Source organism: Brettanomyces bruxellensis, chromosome 1, assembly GCF_011074885.1.
Source record: "Brettanomyces bruxellensis chromosome 1, complete sequence".
NCBI lineage: Eukaryota > Fungi > Ascomycota > Pichiomycetes > Pichiales > Pichiaceae > Brettanomyces > Brettanomyces bruxellensis.
Window position 1 is genome coordinate 5,694 of NC_054682.1, and position 18,083 is coordinate 23,776.

The 18,083-nt window shown below is 39.0% G+C and overlaps 4 protein-coding genes and 1 non-coding gene across 5 annotated transcripts; 1 reads left to right on the forward strand and 4 right to left on the reverse strand.

Moving 5' to 3' along the window:
• Nucleotides 1-11,266: 11,266 nt before the first annotated feature.
• Nucleotides 11,267-11,337, forward strand: BRETT_001462. Its single transcript has one exon. It is a non-coding gene; the product is annotated as a tRNA-Gly (tRNA).
• A 307-nt stretch (nucleotides 11,338-11,644) lies between these two features.
• Nucleotides 11,645-12,640, reverse strand: BRETT_001463 (uncharacterized protein; the record flags this gene model as incomplete). Its single annotated transcript, XM_041280014.1, has 1 exon — nucleotides 11,645-12,640. One exon carries the CDS (start codon nucleotides 12,638-12,640, stop codon nucleotides 11,645-11,647), a length of 996 nt encoding a protein of 331 aa, XP_041134516.1.
• A 1,235-nt stretch (nucleotides 12,641-13,875) lies between these two features.
• On the reverse strand, nucleotides 13,876-14,691 carry BRETT_001464 (uncharacterized protein; the record flags this gene model as incomplete). Its single annotated transcript, XM_041280015.1, has 1 exon — nucleotides 13,876-14,691. The coding sequence occupies one exon, from the start codon at nucleotides 14,689-14,691 to the stop codon at nucleotides 13,876-13,878; it is 816 nt and encodes a 271-aa protein (XP_041134517.1).
• A 985-nt stretch (nucleotides 14,692-15,676) lies between these two features.
• SIT4 (sporulation-induced protein) lies at nucleotides 15,677-16,621 on the reverse strand (the record flags this gene model as incomplete). Its single annotated transcript, XM_041280016.1, has 1 exon — nucleotides 15,677-16,621. One exon carries the CDS (start codon nucleotides 16,619-16,621, stop codon nucleotides 15,677-15,679), a length of 945 nt encoding a protein of 314 aa, XP_041134518.1.
• Nucleotides 16,622-17,480: 859 nt separating this feature from the next.
• BRETT_001466 (uncharacterized protein) lies at nucleotides 17,481-18,077 on the reverse strand (the record flags this gene model as incomplete). Its single annotated transcript, XM_041280017.1, has 1 exon — nucleotides 17,481-18,077. One exon carries the CDS (start codon nucleotides 18,075-18,077, stop codon nucleotides 17,481-17,483), a length of 597 nt encoding a protein of 198 aa, XP_041134519.1.
• Between the last annotated feature and the right edge of the window lie 6 nt (nucleotides 18,078-18,083).

Genomic DNA, 18,083 nt, shown 5'->3' on the forward strand with positions numbered 1-18,083 from the left:
TTATTTTGTATTGCATATATCAATACCTTTTCAGCTGTCTTGAGGAGTTTATGATTTGCCTTTGCGTTGAATCTTCCAAGGAATGAGGTTGAATAGGCTAGATCGTATCTAACCAAGGAAGCCATGAACTGAAGTATGCCTACTATTGATTGATACCTTTTTTGTTCTTCTTCGTTTAGTTCATCCTTGTTGTCTTCCATTTCTTGAAGTATCATAATATCCTCTTTGCTTTGAATTGGTTGATTTACCTTCTGTTGCTTGACTTGTATTTTGAAATCATCAGCTATCTTTTGAGTGAAGTCTCGTAATGATATTTGTATTCCGTCTTCATTTATGTCAATGTTCATCCCAAGGAATATCCGTGGACATCCAAGATCTTTCATTTTGAATTTCAATTTCAATTTCTTTACCACTTCAGTGTTAGTTTTGTCTGTTCTTCCACATATTAAAAGATCGTCAACATATATTGCGATGATGCAATCGCTTTTGTATGCGATGCATGGTTCATGTGGACACATTGTAAAGCCTTGGGGCTTCTAGTGCTCTTCGTAGGGTTTTGTACCATATAAAAGGTGCTTGTTTAAGACCATATAGACCTTTCTGAAGTTTCCATATTTCATCCTTATATTGTTTAACCTCGTTCGGTGGTTCAAAGTAAATTATGCTTTCAAGTTTTCCATTTAGGAATGCATTCTTTGCGTCAACCTGTTTTATCTTCCATCCATGTATTGCTGCTAGCGACAGAATCATTCGTAATGAACTATGCTCTATGACCGGTGAGTATATGTCCGTGTAATTTGTTCCTGCTTTCTGTTTAAAACCTTTTGCCACAAGTCTGCATTTAAACCGTTCTTTTCCATTACCTTCATTCTTAACATTGTAAACTAGTCTCCCCGGGATAATGGAGGTAGTGGAAGGAATTGATTTTTTCGAGAGCGATGTGTAGACACCATGTTCTTTCATTGCGTCCATTTCATTTTGAATTGCTTCTTCCCATTTACTCCTTTCAGGGCTTTCCAGTAGTTCATTGTAATTCCGGGGGATCTTGTATTTGGTCTTTGTCACAGCAAGATATGCCTCATTCTCCTCTTCAGATTTTGGTGAGAAGTTTTTATCCTGGCATGCATAGGATATGTATGCGGATGGTGACACATCTAGATGTGGTCGTTTCCGTGGAATTACTTGGTCAGAATTTGCCTTCATATTGTTGATGGTCCCCCCTGAAGGTGAATTCTGGGGACCAGGTGGTGGTGAAAGTAAGAGAGTAGGTTTGACCGGAGGTAGTGCTGGATGCGTTTGAGATGGTGGGAGGAGTGGTGGAGCCTTGGACATTTCCACAGCAGGAGATTTATTTGAGTCATGTTGGAGTGATGGTAGTTGAATTGGTGGTTTAAGAGAGTCATGACTTTGTGGAGGTATTACCATGTTTTGATGATGTGTTTGGGTAAGGGATTGAGAGAGGTCTTCATTAGACGTGGTAGTGGATTGATCAAGATTGTGTGTGGTAGTAGGGTGATAGTCAGTTTGAGTGAGTACTGAGTGATCTTCGTTTGTAGTTTGGGTGGCGTGGTTGTCAGACATTTGTTGTGTGTTATTGTTAGAGTTATTCGTAACAGAGTGATCGACCGTGGAGTTGGTGGTATTTGTAGAGTGGTCTCCTTCGGTGATTTGATTAACTGGGCTTTGATAGTACACGTTGCCCACATGGTAGTGAATATGAGCAGCTCGTAATTTTTTGAGGTGAGCATAGTAGTTGGCCTGTATCCCCTGTGATGGGTGTATAGTGTGGGTCTGAGCGTGTCTGCTGCGCAATGATGTGTTGTGATGGGATCTATTGTGGGGGTTGGTGACGATTACTTGTTGTCGTGGGCGACGCGAGATTGCGGTGCTTGGTGGAGCTGGTGATGTTGGAGTCGGTGCTGGAGGAGGCGACGAGGGAGATGGTGGTGCAGGGGTTTGTGGAGTGGGTAGGGGTGGAGGATGGTTTTGGGAGGAGGCGGAGTGAGTGGTATTAGACTCAGTTGTCTGTGTAGGTTGAGATCCTATGTTCCCGACAGGATAGCTGTTTCCAGAGGGTACGATATCGTTATCATCATCCTGATCTGTGTATTCGTCCTGTGTTTTTCCGAGGTCAATGTCAAAGTTCGCTTTTGGTTCTGGAACCTCAGGATCCGTATCGTCCTTGGAATCCATTAGAAGTGGAAATATGTATGGATTCGCTCTGAAGGATGCAGTCTTACTAATTTTTCCTGTTTCGTCCTCGACATACCATGCTATTGTTGCTGTATTATCATATCCAATAAAAGTGGCATTTATGGGATTGTTGAGAGGTCCCTGAGATTGATCATTGTAGACGTATAGTCTGCAACCGAAGGGTAGAAGTGAACGTTGATTGCGTGGATACCCGAATATGAGTTCATAAGGAGTTTTGTGATCTGATTGGTTTGGTGTAATATTGTGGATCATGATAGCATGATGGAAGGCATATGGCCAGTATTCAGTAGAGAGTCCGGTGTTTCCCATGAGCCTTTTGACCATAAATTGAATTTGGAAATTTGAGTTTTCAGCAGTTCCGTTTTGGTAGGAGCTGTATCCGGCAGTAGATTGAAGTTGTATTCCTTCGGATTGAAGTAGTTGCCGAATTTTAGAATTCCGGCTATATTCATTATCGGCACGAATATTAATAATTGATTGATTTTTTCTGCTTAATATATTTTTGAAACGCCGAATTAGAAATGACACAGCAGTGAATAGTTGACTTTTCCTTTCAATGAGAAAACCTTCAATGTAATGAGTTGCTGCATCAGTGATTATAACTGCATATCCTCCATTGATAGGTCCTATTGTATCAATGTGTAAAAAATCACCAGGTAGTTTGGGATAAGGAGTGAGATGTTTGGAACCATGTTTCTTTGGAACTATTTGTAAGCAAGAACAGTTTTTGGTTAATATTGTCTGTTTAATTTCTTTTTCAGTGACATCAGTGGCTTGCGGTAATAATTGTTTTACAATGCCTGGAGACGCGTGAGCCATAGTAACATGAATTCTCATTATTTCATCGTCCAATTTTTCGTTGACGAGTGCAGGGTGTGCATGTTGAAGTTGAAGATATGTGATCAGCTAAGTATGCTTGTAAAGGTATATAATAACAAGAACGAATATTGTTCTGAAATAAAAATACCTGATACAACAAAAGTATACTTAGTTGTAAACATAAGCTTGGAAGTAAAATTTACAGTAGAGCAGAACGATGAGACCGCGATAGTTTTGACGGCGAGGAAAAACTGAGCAGAAACTTGATTTTCTGAATTGGTCGATAGACGCGTCGATATTGGTCGAAGCGTTGGGGAAATCGATGAGAGAAAATCGTGCTGGCTTTATCCGGCATGGTTTGATCTTTGAAGAAAATCGAGCAAGCTAACTTATGAGAATTAGGTTGCTAGTTCGACTAAGGGAGCTTGTTACAGTGATCAATTTAGTTTGATCAGCCAGCGCAAGTTGGTTGATAAAATTGACAAATGAGTTTCTACGCATTTGGCTTTGGCCGGCATGGTCAAGTCAACGAACGGTGGATCTTACATCTGACGGCTTTATTCGGCAATGTCAGGTTAACTATGGGTTCCCGGAGCTGAGGTCGAACTGAGCGCAGTGCTCGGGAAGTTCCGACGGGATCCTAAGACTCGGCTGGGAAACGGGAATAGTTACCCCACTAGGCGTAGGTATTACGGGATCAATTATTGACGAATAAAAGATCATTGATCATTGTTGCTGCAGCAAGTTTCAGAATGTGCAGAATCACCTGATTCGGAGGCATTGTTCGTCTGGGAAAACAAAGGAAAATGGTGGCTGCATTTTCTGGTCTGGGAATCGTTGTGCAGGAAATTTACTGTAGTCAGGACAGATATATATAGTAGTGTCTCTGCCCTGAGTGTCTTATGACTGATACTTCGCTTTGAAATATGGATTAAAACGAAAAACGAGTTTCTAACGAGTTAACGAATTAACAAGAAAATTAACTGTTTCTACAAGAATTGTTGATTTTTGTTAGTGATCTTACAAGACTATATTTGATACAAAGCACTTAAGTATTGACAAGCTTAAGTTATCTGAGGACACGTTATATAATAGTATATAGCACAGGTAACACGACTCAATAAAGGAAAATTTGAGGAGGGCAAATTTATCAGATTTCCAATCTTTCCACTTGTCGATAAATTTTTTGTTGAACTGATTTTTTGAGAAAAAAAAAAAAAAAAAAAAAAAAAAAAAAAAAAAAAAATTTATCCTTATTTTTTTTTACTACCTTACACCTAAAATTGTTATCTATTTTATCAAATTATGTCTTCGTCTACTAGAAATGAAACTAGCGCCAGAACTGCTGGCTCTGATGTTGAAGTTGTTGGTGAAATTGAAAAGGAACCTAGAGATTATGCCAAAATCTTAAGGAGGATCAATGCTTCTCTTACTGGAAAGGGTATAAAGAACTTATTTGTTACTGGAGCTCACAACGCCAAGAAGGTTAATTCTATCATGTTCTTAAGGTTTGTCAAGGACTGGATTATTGGGGTTTTACGCAAGGATTCTCATGACACCATTGACTTTGATGACGTCAAGATGATGTTGGACTTGGACGTGACCTTGGATAGAAGGACTGAAAGAGGCCTATTCTGGGATATCATTGACACTGCCTTGAGGGAACAGTTTTCTCCAGATTTGGTACCGCAATTGAATGAATCAGATGGATTGGATCTTCTTACTATGTTGAATCAATTGTACCAGTCGATTGTGGAGTCTCCCCTTGTGATTCAATACTGGGAAGAGGATTTAGCAAGGTGTAATTGTACACCTGGATCCTCTGTGACACTTGTGGAAACTTATCGGGAAGCTTGCGATGGTTATTTTTATAATTCAACTTTTAGTCTTTGCTGGATGATGTATAGAGGCCATAAAGAGTTGTTCCCAAAAGTGTTAAATGTTTATGAGTATGGTACTCAATGCAGGACTAAGCCTTGGTACGAAAACCTTGATTTGATGAAGTTAACTTGGGAGAAAGTTTTGCGGAGCAATGCATCTGTTGTTGAGTCAGTGAACAGCTTGAGTTTGAGATCCGACCGGAAGAGAGAGAGGCATGATGATCAGAGAAACAAGGCTGCTGGAGGTGATCATTCGAAGAAGAAGAGGAAGAAAAACCTTCAGAAGTTGAAATGTTTTGGGTGTGGACAGCGTGGTCATCTCAAGCGTGATTGCCCTAACAAGCAGAAGGGTGGTCAAAAGAAGGGCAATGGTGGTAAAGATGAGGGAGACAGTCAGCATAATTACTGTTTCACTGTGGAAACTGTTGCTCATGTCGAAAATGTTGAGAGGAATGGTGACACTGAACATTCAAATGTGGAAGATGCTGATTTCATTTTGGATAGTGGTGCTACTTGTCATGTTGTGAAGGACGCCTCGTTATTGCGGAAGACTAGGAAGGCTAATGTCAAAATGAATTCTGTTTCGGGTGCCAAGAATATGGAAACTTGGATTGGCACTGTTGATTATGGATCGTTGACGCTTACTGATGTATATTTAGTCCCCGATAGTCAGCACAACATTATTTCGGAGATCGTGATGCTTGATCACGGGTATGACGTCAAGAAAACCAGGGATTTGGCAGTTGTTGTTAAGGATGGTCATGAGATTCTGACTGCGCATAGAGGTTCTTCGGGACTCTTCTTGGTTGATGAACCGGCGCATGCCACGGTGTTGGTTGTCGAAGCCCTGACGGATGAACTATTGCAGATGCATCGGAATTTTGGTCACGTGTCGGCAAATCAGATGTACACATTATGCCGGGAAAAACTGGGAAGAAAGGCGTCTAAGGATATGATTAGGAAAGCGTTGGCTGGCTGCGAGACTTGTTCTAAAGAAGTGAAGTTGGCACATGGTAAAAGTCACGTGAGTACTGCACGGAAGCCGGGCGAACTCATTTGTACGGATGTAATAGGCCCCGTTTTCGGTAAATACGGACTTTTGATGACGGATAAGTTTTCCTCTTTTATGATTGGTTATGTCCTCGACAGCCGTGCTGAGGTTTCTTCAAAAACAATCGATGGTCTTCGGACTTTTATTAATCTTTTGAAGTTAGAGAACCGGTCACCCGTCTATCTTAGGTCGGATAATGAGTTTAGGACGAGGGAACTTGAGAGTTTCTTACGTTCGCAGGGTATTATTGCTGAATTCTCGTCTCCACACAGTTCCTACCAAAATGGGAAGGCGGAAAAATCGAACCGTGAAATTGAGGAACGTATCAGGAAGCTGTTGCAGAGTTCTGGGGTGCCTAAGTCACTCTGGCCTTATGCTTTTTCCCACAGCATCTTTCTCAATAATATGGTACCGAGAAATCATAATACAAGAAACCCTGTCAGTCTTTTGAAGAATGCTTCTATTGAAATTCCCTCTAAATTGTTACCTTTTGGATCGGAGATTTATCTCTACAATTATGACCGAGTCCAGAAGTTGTTCAAGGAAAATCATAGGTGTGTTTTTCTAGGCTACGGCGGAAATGGAGTTGTTCCTACGGTTTCGCAAGTTGTTGCTTACCGTCTTGATACCAAGAAGGTCATTAGGTCATCGGCTTTCAAGGCTTCTGCTGAGAAATATCCATTTTTGCAGATGAAGTCTTCAGGGAACATTGGATCAGTGCCTACTGGAGTTGGTGTTGGTTTAATTTCTGGAAGTGGATCCTTGCCAGTTGTTTTTGGCTCAGGAAACGATGGTCCGGTATCGGAGAACAAGGAACTCAAGCGTGGTGTGGATAGTTCAGGTAATGGAGTTGCGAATACTAGCAATGGAGATGCCAATTCTTCGGTTTCTGACGTCTCTCCATCAGTGAAGGATGCTTTTGATGATGGGAGTCGCTCTTCTGTTGTTGATAGTCAAGGTGGATCACCTGAAGTTAATGCTGGTAAGAAGAATTCTGTTGTTGATAAACCTGTTGGTCCAAAGCCGCCTCACATGGCAACACCCGCTGACTTTCCCCCGGACACGATGCAAGATATTATTTTTCATCGGTCAGCTCAGATGTCTGCGTCAAAGAGGAAGATGATTCATGATTATGTGAAGAAGAAACGCAAGAGACTAGAGTTTAAGTATCTTCAAGATGACGGTCGATCTCGTGAGGTGAATATCGTTGTTGTGGAAGGTAAGTATGCGATTCCAAACACTTTTAAGCAGGCTATGAATACTCCAGAGCGTGATCAGTGGCGTGCTGCCATTGAAGCCGAATTAGCTTCGTTTAAGTCTAGGAGTGCGTACAATGAAGTACTTCGGATCAAGGTTCCGAGGTCAGCTAATGTGATTACTGGGCGTTGGGTTTTTCAGGTTAAGAAGGAGCCGGATGGTTCAGAGAGATTTAAGGCTAGATTAGTGGTGCACGGATACAGCCAAATTTCGGGCAAAGACTACATCGAAACCTATGCTCCTGTGATGAAGCTTGATAGCTTTAGAATGGCTCTTGCCCTTGCTGCTGAGCGAGGCTGGAAAATTCGTCAGTTAGATGCCAAGAATGCGTTCCTCTATGGCAAGTTAGACCACACGGTATACCTCTGTCCTCCCGATGGAGTGCCTGTTCGTGAAGGTTATGTTTGGGAGCTCAAACGTGGAGTCTACGGTTTAAAACAAGCGCCTAGGATCTGGTATGAAACCATTAGCGAGGTTTTGGAGAAGGGAGGCTTTAAGCATGCAGTTAAGGAGAGATGCTTATTTTACAAGAAAAACTGTATCATGGTCATCTATGTGGACGATATTATTATAATCGGTGCTAAAAAGTCAGACCTAGACCAGGCCACAAGTGTTTTATCACATTCTTTTCACATGAAGAATCTGAAAGAGCCAAAGATCTTTTTGGGCATGACTCTAGAGTGCAAGAGTGGCCGCATTAAACTTTCGGCGAAGGACACTATAGAGAGGATTTTGGGAAATTTGGATATTGATCTACCCAGAAAACCTCTTGGAACACCCATTCCCCTCTCTTATGATTTGATAGGAGAGGATACTCCGTTGTTAGACAGTACCAGGCACAGTGAGTATCGATCTGTCGTGGGTATGTTGCTATACATCAGCAATACTGTTCGATTTGATATTGCTTACCATGTTTCTGTTCTTGCGAGCTATGTGAACGCTCCTAGGGAGATTCATTACAAAGCTGCTGAACGTGTGCTTGAGTATCTTGGTCAAACGAAATCTGCCGGAATTGTTTATCGTAAGCACGGGCGGATGTCATATGATCGTGAAGATTTTCAGTTTATAGATGCGACTGGCGATGCTACCATAAAAGTGTATCCACCAGAAACTGAATATGTGGTCACTGGATATACGGATGCTGATTGGGGAAAGGCTGGTGATGGAAAGTCACAGTCTGGAGGACTTATTGCACTAAGAGGCAACTTGATCTCTTGGTTGTCACGGAAACAATCTGTGGTGGCGCAGTCGTCTGCAGAGAGTGAATTGATTTCAGCTAATGAGGTAGCCTGTCATCTTTGTTTTTTCTCGGAGTTGCTTAATGAAATGAAACGTCCGGTTGAGTATGCAAATTTGTGCGCTGACAATCGTTCTGCGTTGACTTTGAGTAATCATTCGGGGATGAATAACAAAACGCGCCACATCAAGTTGAGGTATTTTCATATTCAGGATTTGGTGGCTAAGAAGGAGCTAAGGCTATGGTACATCAGTGGTGAAGTTAATCCTGCGGACATTATGACTAAGAGATTGGCTCCAAAGAAGTTTCGTTCTATGACTGCAAAATTATTGGAACTTAACTGATCAAGAAGGAGTGTTGAAGTTGAAGATATGTGATCAGCTAAGTATGCTTGTAAAGGTATATAATAACAAGAACGAATATTGTTCTGAAATAAAAATACCTGATACAACAAAAGTATACTTAGTTGTAAACATAAGCTTGGAAGTAAAATTTACAGTAGAGCAGAACGATGAGACCGCGATAGTTTTGACGGCGAGGAAAAACTGAGCAGAAACTTGATTTTCTGAATTGGTCGATAGACGCGTCGATATTGGTCGAAGCGTTGGGGAAATCGATGAGAGAAAATCGTGCTGGCTTTATCCGGCATGGTTTGATCTTTGAAGAAAATCGAGCAAGCTAACTTATGAGAATTAGGTTGCTAGTTCGACTAAGGGAGCTTGTTACAGTGATCAATTTAGTTTGATCAGCCAGCGCAAGTTGGTTGATAAAATTGACAAATGAGTTTCTACGCATTTGGCTTTGGCCGGCATGGTCAAGTCAACGAACGGTGGATCTTACATCTGACGGCTTTATTCGGCAATGTCAGGTTAACTATGGGTTCCCGGAGCTGAGGTCGAACTGAGCGCAGTGCTCGGGAAGTTCCGACGGGATCCTAAGACTCGGCTGGGAAACGGGAATAGTTACCCCACTAGGCGTAGGTATTACGGGATCAATTATTGACGAATAAAAGATCATTGATCATTGTTGCTGCAGCAAGTTTCAGAATGTGCAGAATCACCTGATTCGGAGGCATTGTTCGTCTGGGAAAACAAAGGAAAATGGTGGCTGCATTTTCTGGTCTGGGAATCGTTGTGCAGGAAATTTACTGTAGTCAGGACAGATATATATAGTAGTGTCTCTGCCCTGAGTGTCTTATGACTGATACTTCGCTTTGAAATATGGATTAAAACGAAAAACGAGTTTCTAACGAGTTAACGAATTAACAAGAAAATTAACTGTTTCTACAAGAATTGTTGATTTTTGTTAGTGATCTTACAAGACTATATTTGATACAAAGCACTTAAGTATTGACAAGCTTAAGTTATCTGAGGACACGTTATATAATAGTATATAGCACAGGTAACACGACTCAATAAAGGAAAATTTGAGGAGGGCAAATTTATCACCTATGAGTTATAATAATGTTTCATATGTTAATAACGCATAAAGGTTCAACTGGTATTTGATTTATAATATGTGAATCAAATTAATGTTCAGACAGATAGAAGAAATAATTCGCGGGGAAATTTTTCCTGTGAAATAAATTTCTCCCTAATCTACTTTCGGCTGAGAATGACCTATTCCACTTCTGCGGAAAAATATCTCTTATATGTATGTACTACTTTTTCCTTATATACTATGTGTCTCTTAGAAGGGACGACGACTTTATTGTGTAATTTGCAATACATATTCATATAAGGAAATCCATCTTGAAGTGAACCTTCAGCTGAAACCAAGAGTAACCTTCGGGTTCTCACTGGATTACAAACGTGTTCGTAAGGACCCTATTTTGTTATGGGGGTCATTCTATGCAACAGAAGTCTTTTCTATATCCGAACTATATGGCCAATCCCGTTCATAACCTTGGGCATCTGCGCGCTCGGTAGTGCTACGGCACAGAGATATGTGAGCAATTAAGTAGATACAAATGTCACACGGGATTTATATACTCTGACAAAATATAATAGTTCATAGAGAGCGATGAGATAAGAGATATGAAAGGATACGAAAAGTATCAGATAACAATCTTATTAATCTGTCGGACATATGAGAATATTACCTAGTATTAGGTAATCTATTATTATATGTCATTAGATTTATTTGTTTTGAGATCTGAACTTATTCTAAAATAACGAAGATTTAGAATAATATCTAATAGAGACAATCCTGGATAAAATGCACTAACTGTGTATGTTAGGGAATCAGCAGAAAAATAATTATGCGCGATCATAATTCTGTTTCTGAGAATTAAATTTTTTTTTTTTATTATGTATGATTACCTCACTTTATTTTCCTTTTTATTTTTACTTTACTTTACCTCTTTTTATATAACTTGTTTCTTCTACGAAGGGACGAGACCCGATAGCCTATTTTGCAATACAACTAGTTCGACTCCACTTTGATGGTAACAGAGTAAAGGAAGTAAATTCATTTTCTTCTATGGTGATACATACACAATTGTTAGAATGTTAAAGGCATTAACATTATCACACAGACCACTTGGTACATTTATATCCACCCACTTAGGTAACCGACCTTACAATTGTCTGAATCTCCCCGACTGCTAGGTTCTTATTAGTTCTATTAAAGAAGGAGTTTGATAGCTAAAGCCCGGGAGTAACTCATAAGGTCTCTCTTAACTCCGACATAATCTATTATATATCTTTAGACGGATTTGGTAATCATCTAAAGAATCCTTATACTTCAGGTTATTGAAAATAATATTTTGTTACCTTCAGTCCGACCATTTACAAAAACCCTGTAGATGCGCGAGTGGTTTAGTGGTAAAATTCACCGTTGCCATCGATGAGCCCCCAGTTCGATTCCGGGCTCGCGCATAATAATTTTTTATTATTCAATAATTTGACTTTTCGAAAGTATTCTAACAGGTGTATTTTTTTTAAGGAAGGATCAGACAATTGTTTATTGTCCGCTAAGAAAACTCTTGTTGAGGAATACGTGAGTACATGTGAATTTTTACGTCTATTAGCGAATAGTGTCTCTCAACTGGTATTTAATTCATACATAATAAAATAAAAAACCAGGTTTATAAAAAWTTTCTTTAAAATAAGCTTTCTTATACATATGAAAGGTAAACTAGGTATGTATACCACACAAGGTTTACATATTTTGGGTAAAGACCAGTCATCCAACAACTTCAATGTTACAGTGCTTTGATTGTAGATACTTTGCTTCATTTTTTTGGAAAAGGCTAAGTAAGGATCTAACATAAATTTTGTGATAATGGTCGACTTCCTGGTCAGTTACAGGATCACCGGGAACATTTCCAAATAATCTTTTCACACATATTGGCTTTCCGACAACGACATTGATAGGACTGCGATTCGGAAGTAATCCAAAATCATAATTAAAAATCCCTCTTGACCAAAAAAATGGGAGAGTAAAACCAAATCCACTCTTAATTTTTTCCTGAAGAGCATGAAGTGCTCGGGATAAATAAGAAATAAACAAATTATAATGAAGACCCTTTTCAATATGATTCTTAGGATCATACGAATTATAGACATCTGTTTCACCAAAACCATAGACAGGAACTAAGCATATATCTGTGTCTGTTGGATGGGCTTTGCAGTACGTACCAGTACCAGTCATCTCGAGCGCTAAACGAATGAACCCCTTTCTTCGATTCAATATTAGTGAGTTCGATCCTGGATGCGATAACAAGCTTTCCGAGGCACCACCGATTACAATTGCAACACTTCTATCACGGTCCAATAAAGCCTGTATACCCTGCTTTGTAACCAATCCAACACCGGAAGCAGTTAGGTAGTTTCTGTAGAAAGGTAACATAAATTGACTGGCAAGTGTCAGCAAAAAACATTCGATACCTGGGAAGATTGTAGTGGTTCCTAAGCCATCACCCATGAAAGCACCGCAAATACCAAATGCAATGATACCATGGGGATGATAGCCAAAAATATACCTTGGACCCGATCGTTGTTTGGAGACCTTTATTTCAGGATTCTTTGCAACAAGGTGGGTCCTTTCAAACCACTTTAAAAGAGTGCTCGGCAAAAAACGAAGGATGCGTGGGTAGCGATATCGTTTTACAGTAATTTGTTTGAATGTTGGCTTTAATTCAACCGTTTTATGGATTCTTATCGGGAAATAATCGCACATATGTTTATAATACGATGATCGACAAAGCCACCCACTTTTCTTATTGATACACTCTCCAGTGATAAGTGATTTGTCAAAGATATACTCATGAATTGTATAGAATATTAAGAATGGCCAAGAGCATGGAATAGTCCACATGAAAAAGTATAACCAAGGCAATAAAAGGATACTACTGCAATGAAGAAAAATGCATAACGTTTCCACCTTCTTCTTCCATGACACTTTTGATAAGCATGTATGTGTCCGTCCTTTTGACACACCTGCCTGATTAACAACGCCATTACGGACATCCATCTTTAACCCCATATTTCCATTTTAATTCCAATATAAATGATAGCACTTTACGCCAATAAATGATGATGCCAAAATCTGAATGTTTCGTAATACCTTTTCTTTAACTTCGTGCGTAAAAAGCAAGACTTAAATAGATAGGCAAGGAACGCGAATATTAGACGTTTTACCAAAATGTATCTACGATATATTAAGAAACTTGGATTTGATGCTTTTAAAAGTACGTGACGAGACTCTATATTTCTTGCATAGGAAAACTACATGAAAGAATAAATTTTTTTTTTTTTTGGAAAATATTTATTGTCGATTGACGCGACTATTTTCATGACCAAATGGATGGTAGAACAAAAGTTCAACAAATGCCCACCGTCAAACAACGCTAGAACCGGAGAGAAGAGAACATTGGAAAATAATAATACGGTTGTATGTGTTGAAATGATTATTTGTAAAACAAAAGGACCATAGAAAAAAGAGTGAACATTGGCATTGTCAAATGGAACAAAAAGAAGGTTGGTTCTCAGTGTGACATCGGGCATTAAAATTACACCATAACACCAATCTTTATGGTACAAATGAATAAATTTAAAGGACAAGCTAATATACATTATTTATTTAGAAACTGTTCGTCGAGAAAAGCTCAAGAAAATATTCGAGAAGATCCCAGCTACCAGTAATATTTATACATGCCTCCGCAAACGCCAACTTTCAGACGATCGAAAGCAGCAGTCCTTTGCTTTGTTGCTAATGGACTTCTTCATTTTATATAGCGAAACGGATTGGATGGGGAAAAAAGCACAACAGATGATAAGTACCATTATAGAAAATGTAACAAAGAAAGAAAGAAAAAAAAAAAGAGGAAAGATAGTATGTTACAGAACCGCGTACAAAAAGTTGAACAGAGCGGATTGATCATATCAAAGGGAGAACACCCAGTTATGCATATGTCACTCAACAATGTTGAGACTTTTATCCCATTTCGCAAGGTACTTCTCTTTATTTTCTTCAAATAAGGCTATCAAATTTTGCACATAAAGTTTGTGGTAATACAGAACTTCCTTATCAGTTACAGCATCACCGGGTTTTCTTCCGAAAAGTCGTTTGACCGGAATAGGACGGCCGAAAACGACGTTTATAGGGCGCCGAAAAGGAAGAAAGCCGAAGTCATAATTAAATAGACCACGTGAAATGACCACCGGAAGAGTAAAACCACTTCTTCGCTTCAACCATAGTTGTAAAAACTTCAAAAAGCGTCTTAAATAACCATCGTTTTCATTTGTCGGCTCACCATTTGTATAGTAAACGTCATAAATATTATTTTCTCCAAAACCATAAACAGGAACAAGGGAAATATCATCATCAGCCGATTCTGTTATAGGATGGTCAGAACTTCCACACATCTCAAGGGCTAATTTGATAAATCCTTTTCTTCTGTTTAAAACAATGCTATTGAGTCCTGGCCTAGAATAAAGACTTTCCTCGGCACCACCAACGACTATCAAGACACTGTAGTCCTGCTTTAGAATTGCCTTTAAATTTTGTTTTGTAACGCTTGTCACACCAAGACTCATAAGGTAATCCCGGTAAAAAGGAAGTCTAAACTGATTTATCAAGGTACTCACAAAACAACGAATTCCCGGAAGAAAGTTACTGATACCAGCCCCTTCCATGGTAAAGCCACCAGTGACACCCATCGCAATAATTCCATGTGGATGATATCCAAAAATATACTTAGGACCAGTCCTAACTCTTTCTTGGATCATCTTTGGCTTTTTTTGAATTATATGCAGCCTTGAGAGAACGCTTAGGAGCATTTCAGGCAGTATATAACGTAAAGACGTATCATAAACATATTTCTCAACTGGCTTATTTAAAAATGTCGGTTTCAATTCTACCGTCTTGTGCAAAGTTATGGGAAAATATGAAGAAAGATATCGATAAATGCCGAGGTTCCGTATAAAGCTGGAATACCTTGAAGGTGATCGTCCATTAACGGGTGTACGATCAAATAAATAAAAGAAAACTGTGTAGATTATCATGACTGGCCACAATATAGGAAAGCACCAAAGAAAAAAGTATAGAAACGTGAACAAAATAAGTGATGTTGAGTGTACCATCACAACAAGTGTTTCTAAACGACGCTTCCAAGGCACTTTAATTGGCACCCTCACCATATTATTAGGCCTATACTTTGGATATTCATTAGGACTGCACTCATAACTCATGTTATCTTTTAAATTCCTGTATAGAAATTATCCATACATCTGATCAATACTTATGATTTTACAATAAAGACTATCGGACGTAGAATAAAATTAGGCCGTAAACAAAGGAAAAATGTGCAAGGTGCTTTACCGGTGTAAGGATGCCAGAAGAAAAGTTCTCGAAAATTTGGATTACTACTCCGGAGGTATGCCGGATTTGATAAGCACAACAGTGAATCATATTAGCAACACATTAAACAAAACAGAATAAGCAAAACACGCATAATAATAAATCGAAGTGTCCTTATAGTTATAGAAAATAATTGAGAGGAAAAAAACGTTATTCAACTCTATAATGTCGTGCGAGAAACAAATTCGATCATCAATATCTTCTAAAAACATAACTGATCAAAAGATATAATTACGGTTTTGAAATAAAAACATTATGATGATATTTGAATTTCAAAAAAGACACAAATATAATACACACATCCGTGTAATGACAAAAGATGGATGCTTTTTTGCAGATATGTATTAACGAAAATCATAAAAAGTATTCATTATTATTCTTCTGAGTCTTCGATGGATTCATCATTAGAGTATCATCCGGAACTGCTGAAAATATTTGGAAATTAACATCCAAGTGATCATCCACTTTCATAACGCTGGCAACATTACCACATCGATAACAATAATTTGGTGCCGACCAAACTGTCACAACGTCTTTATCTGGAAAATGATACCTAAAACCTTCCATAACTAGTTGATGGGCTCTCGCTATCAACTGCAAATTATTTATGTGATTGAATTCCCTTGCAACCTTGGCACCAAATAGCCAACCGGCTCCTCTCGGTGAGATTGCCCACGTGTCGACATTATCTGGATCAGACCACACTAAATCACAGAATCCTCCTTCATGAGGAACCTCCTGGGCCCGAGAAAGAACACGAATTTGGTCCAGCATGCGGATCTCTGGCGATAATCCTCCATGAATACATAATATCCGGCCATCAATGACTGCACTTAAAGTAAGAAAATCAAAGACTTGACAGCAATATTTCCACACCATCGTGGATCCGTATTTTGTTAAACATTCTTCATAGAAACCGTAAACTTGTGTGATCTGTCTTGATTCATGATTACCGCGCACTAGCGTTATATGCTCAGGATACTTCACCTTTAGTATCATCATCAAAGTAAATGTTTCTAAAGAGAAGTATCCCCGGTCTACATAATCGCCCAGAAACACATAATTAGTACTCATGTTAGAGTCCGATGGGAAACCTCCAGCTATTTTAAAAAGTTCTAAAAGATCGTGAAACTGACCATGAATATCTCCGCAAACAGTGACGGGAGATTTCACTGGCTGAATGTTTGACTCTTCCATAAGAAGATCCTTCACCCTTTCGCAAAGTACCTTCATATCACTTTCTGGAAGGTACTTGCAATTTTTAATGTCCTCAAGCCATTGGTCTGGGTCGCGAGCCATCTTAGATAACGTTCTATTTCAAAAGTCAACAAAAGTTAGTGCAGAATGACACTAAATCGCTATTAAGATCTTTATGGGCCACCGGAAGTTGAAAGAGAGTCACTATTGGTTAGCGATAATCAGAAATATAACGAGAACAGAAGACTTGAAAGAGCTATTGCGGTGACTTGAAGTTGACTTCTAAGAACTTTAGTTTTCCTAAAGGTTTAGATTGATAAGTACACTGAATTTTCTAAAAAGTTTTCTCCCGTACAATTCCTATTTCTGAACCTTTAGAGATCGTGTGCAAAAGAATTCTGCATCAAATTGTTATCAGACAAAGTTAGATCTTATAACGATTTTGGAAAGCTATTTGAATTGTGCAAGGAAAAGAGTACTTTCTCAAAAAAAAAAATAAAAAAAAGCAGAACATCCTTGCGACGAATTTAACCGACACAGACACAACCAATAAAAATTTAAATTTATTTGGTGTGCCGACTCCTCGATGAGAGAAACTATTGCTACCCAGCTAGCTGACCTTAACATGACAAGAGGGTAAAAAAATATATATATATATATATATTATGTAAATTATTTCATTACAGGAGGAGTACGCTTAATTTATGGCTGTTCCAATTTAACAGCCGGACATTTAGGAGAATTTCGCATTATGATCTACAAGGCTACATGTTTCGCCCAAATTCCTTTGTCAGAGAACTGGCTGTAATCGGGACTAACCACAAACTATAATGATTTAAAAGCATGGTCTATGTAGAGCATCGCTTGCCTTGATGAGGCAAGAACTTCAAACTAAAAAGTTTTGCAAATAAAAGACAACCCATACGAGTCGATAATACAGACGTCGTACCTTTCATTGGTATCAGAGAGAATCGAGAGTCTTTTCAAGCTCCGAGACAAGGCTTGGTGTCAATTTTTTGAGAAAAGAATCTTGCGAAGAGTTCGGATCAAAATTTGGGACAATCCTCTTGTTTGAAACGACATATTCCATTGGAATACTAAAATGCATTCCACCAGTAATTTTGACACCAAATTTAAGTGTGAGATTCGTCAACTCCTCGTACGATTTTTCTGCGCCATGACCAGAAAAAGTTAATAAGGTTCCCGGCTTTCCACGGAATTCGTTGTATATATGGTCGAACATCACCTTTAAGTGACCGCTATATGAGTGATTATATTCTGGAGTAAGGATCACGTAAGCGTTACATTCCTGTACCGCTTTGGCCCATGATCGAACTATCGGGTTAACATATTGTTCCGGTGAGCTAATTTTCATCGGAACGACAGGATCAATGGGTTCGCTCATCAAATTAATTGGGGACACTGGTGTGTAGACCTTGAGTGTGATATCAGGATATAAACTTTTAACATAGTACTGAACCCATGATGCTATTCCTTCGGTATTTCCGTGTGTTCGGAAGGAACCGACAATAAGGCCAACAATTGCTTTTCCAGCCATAATTAT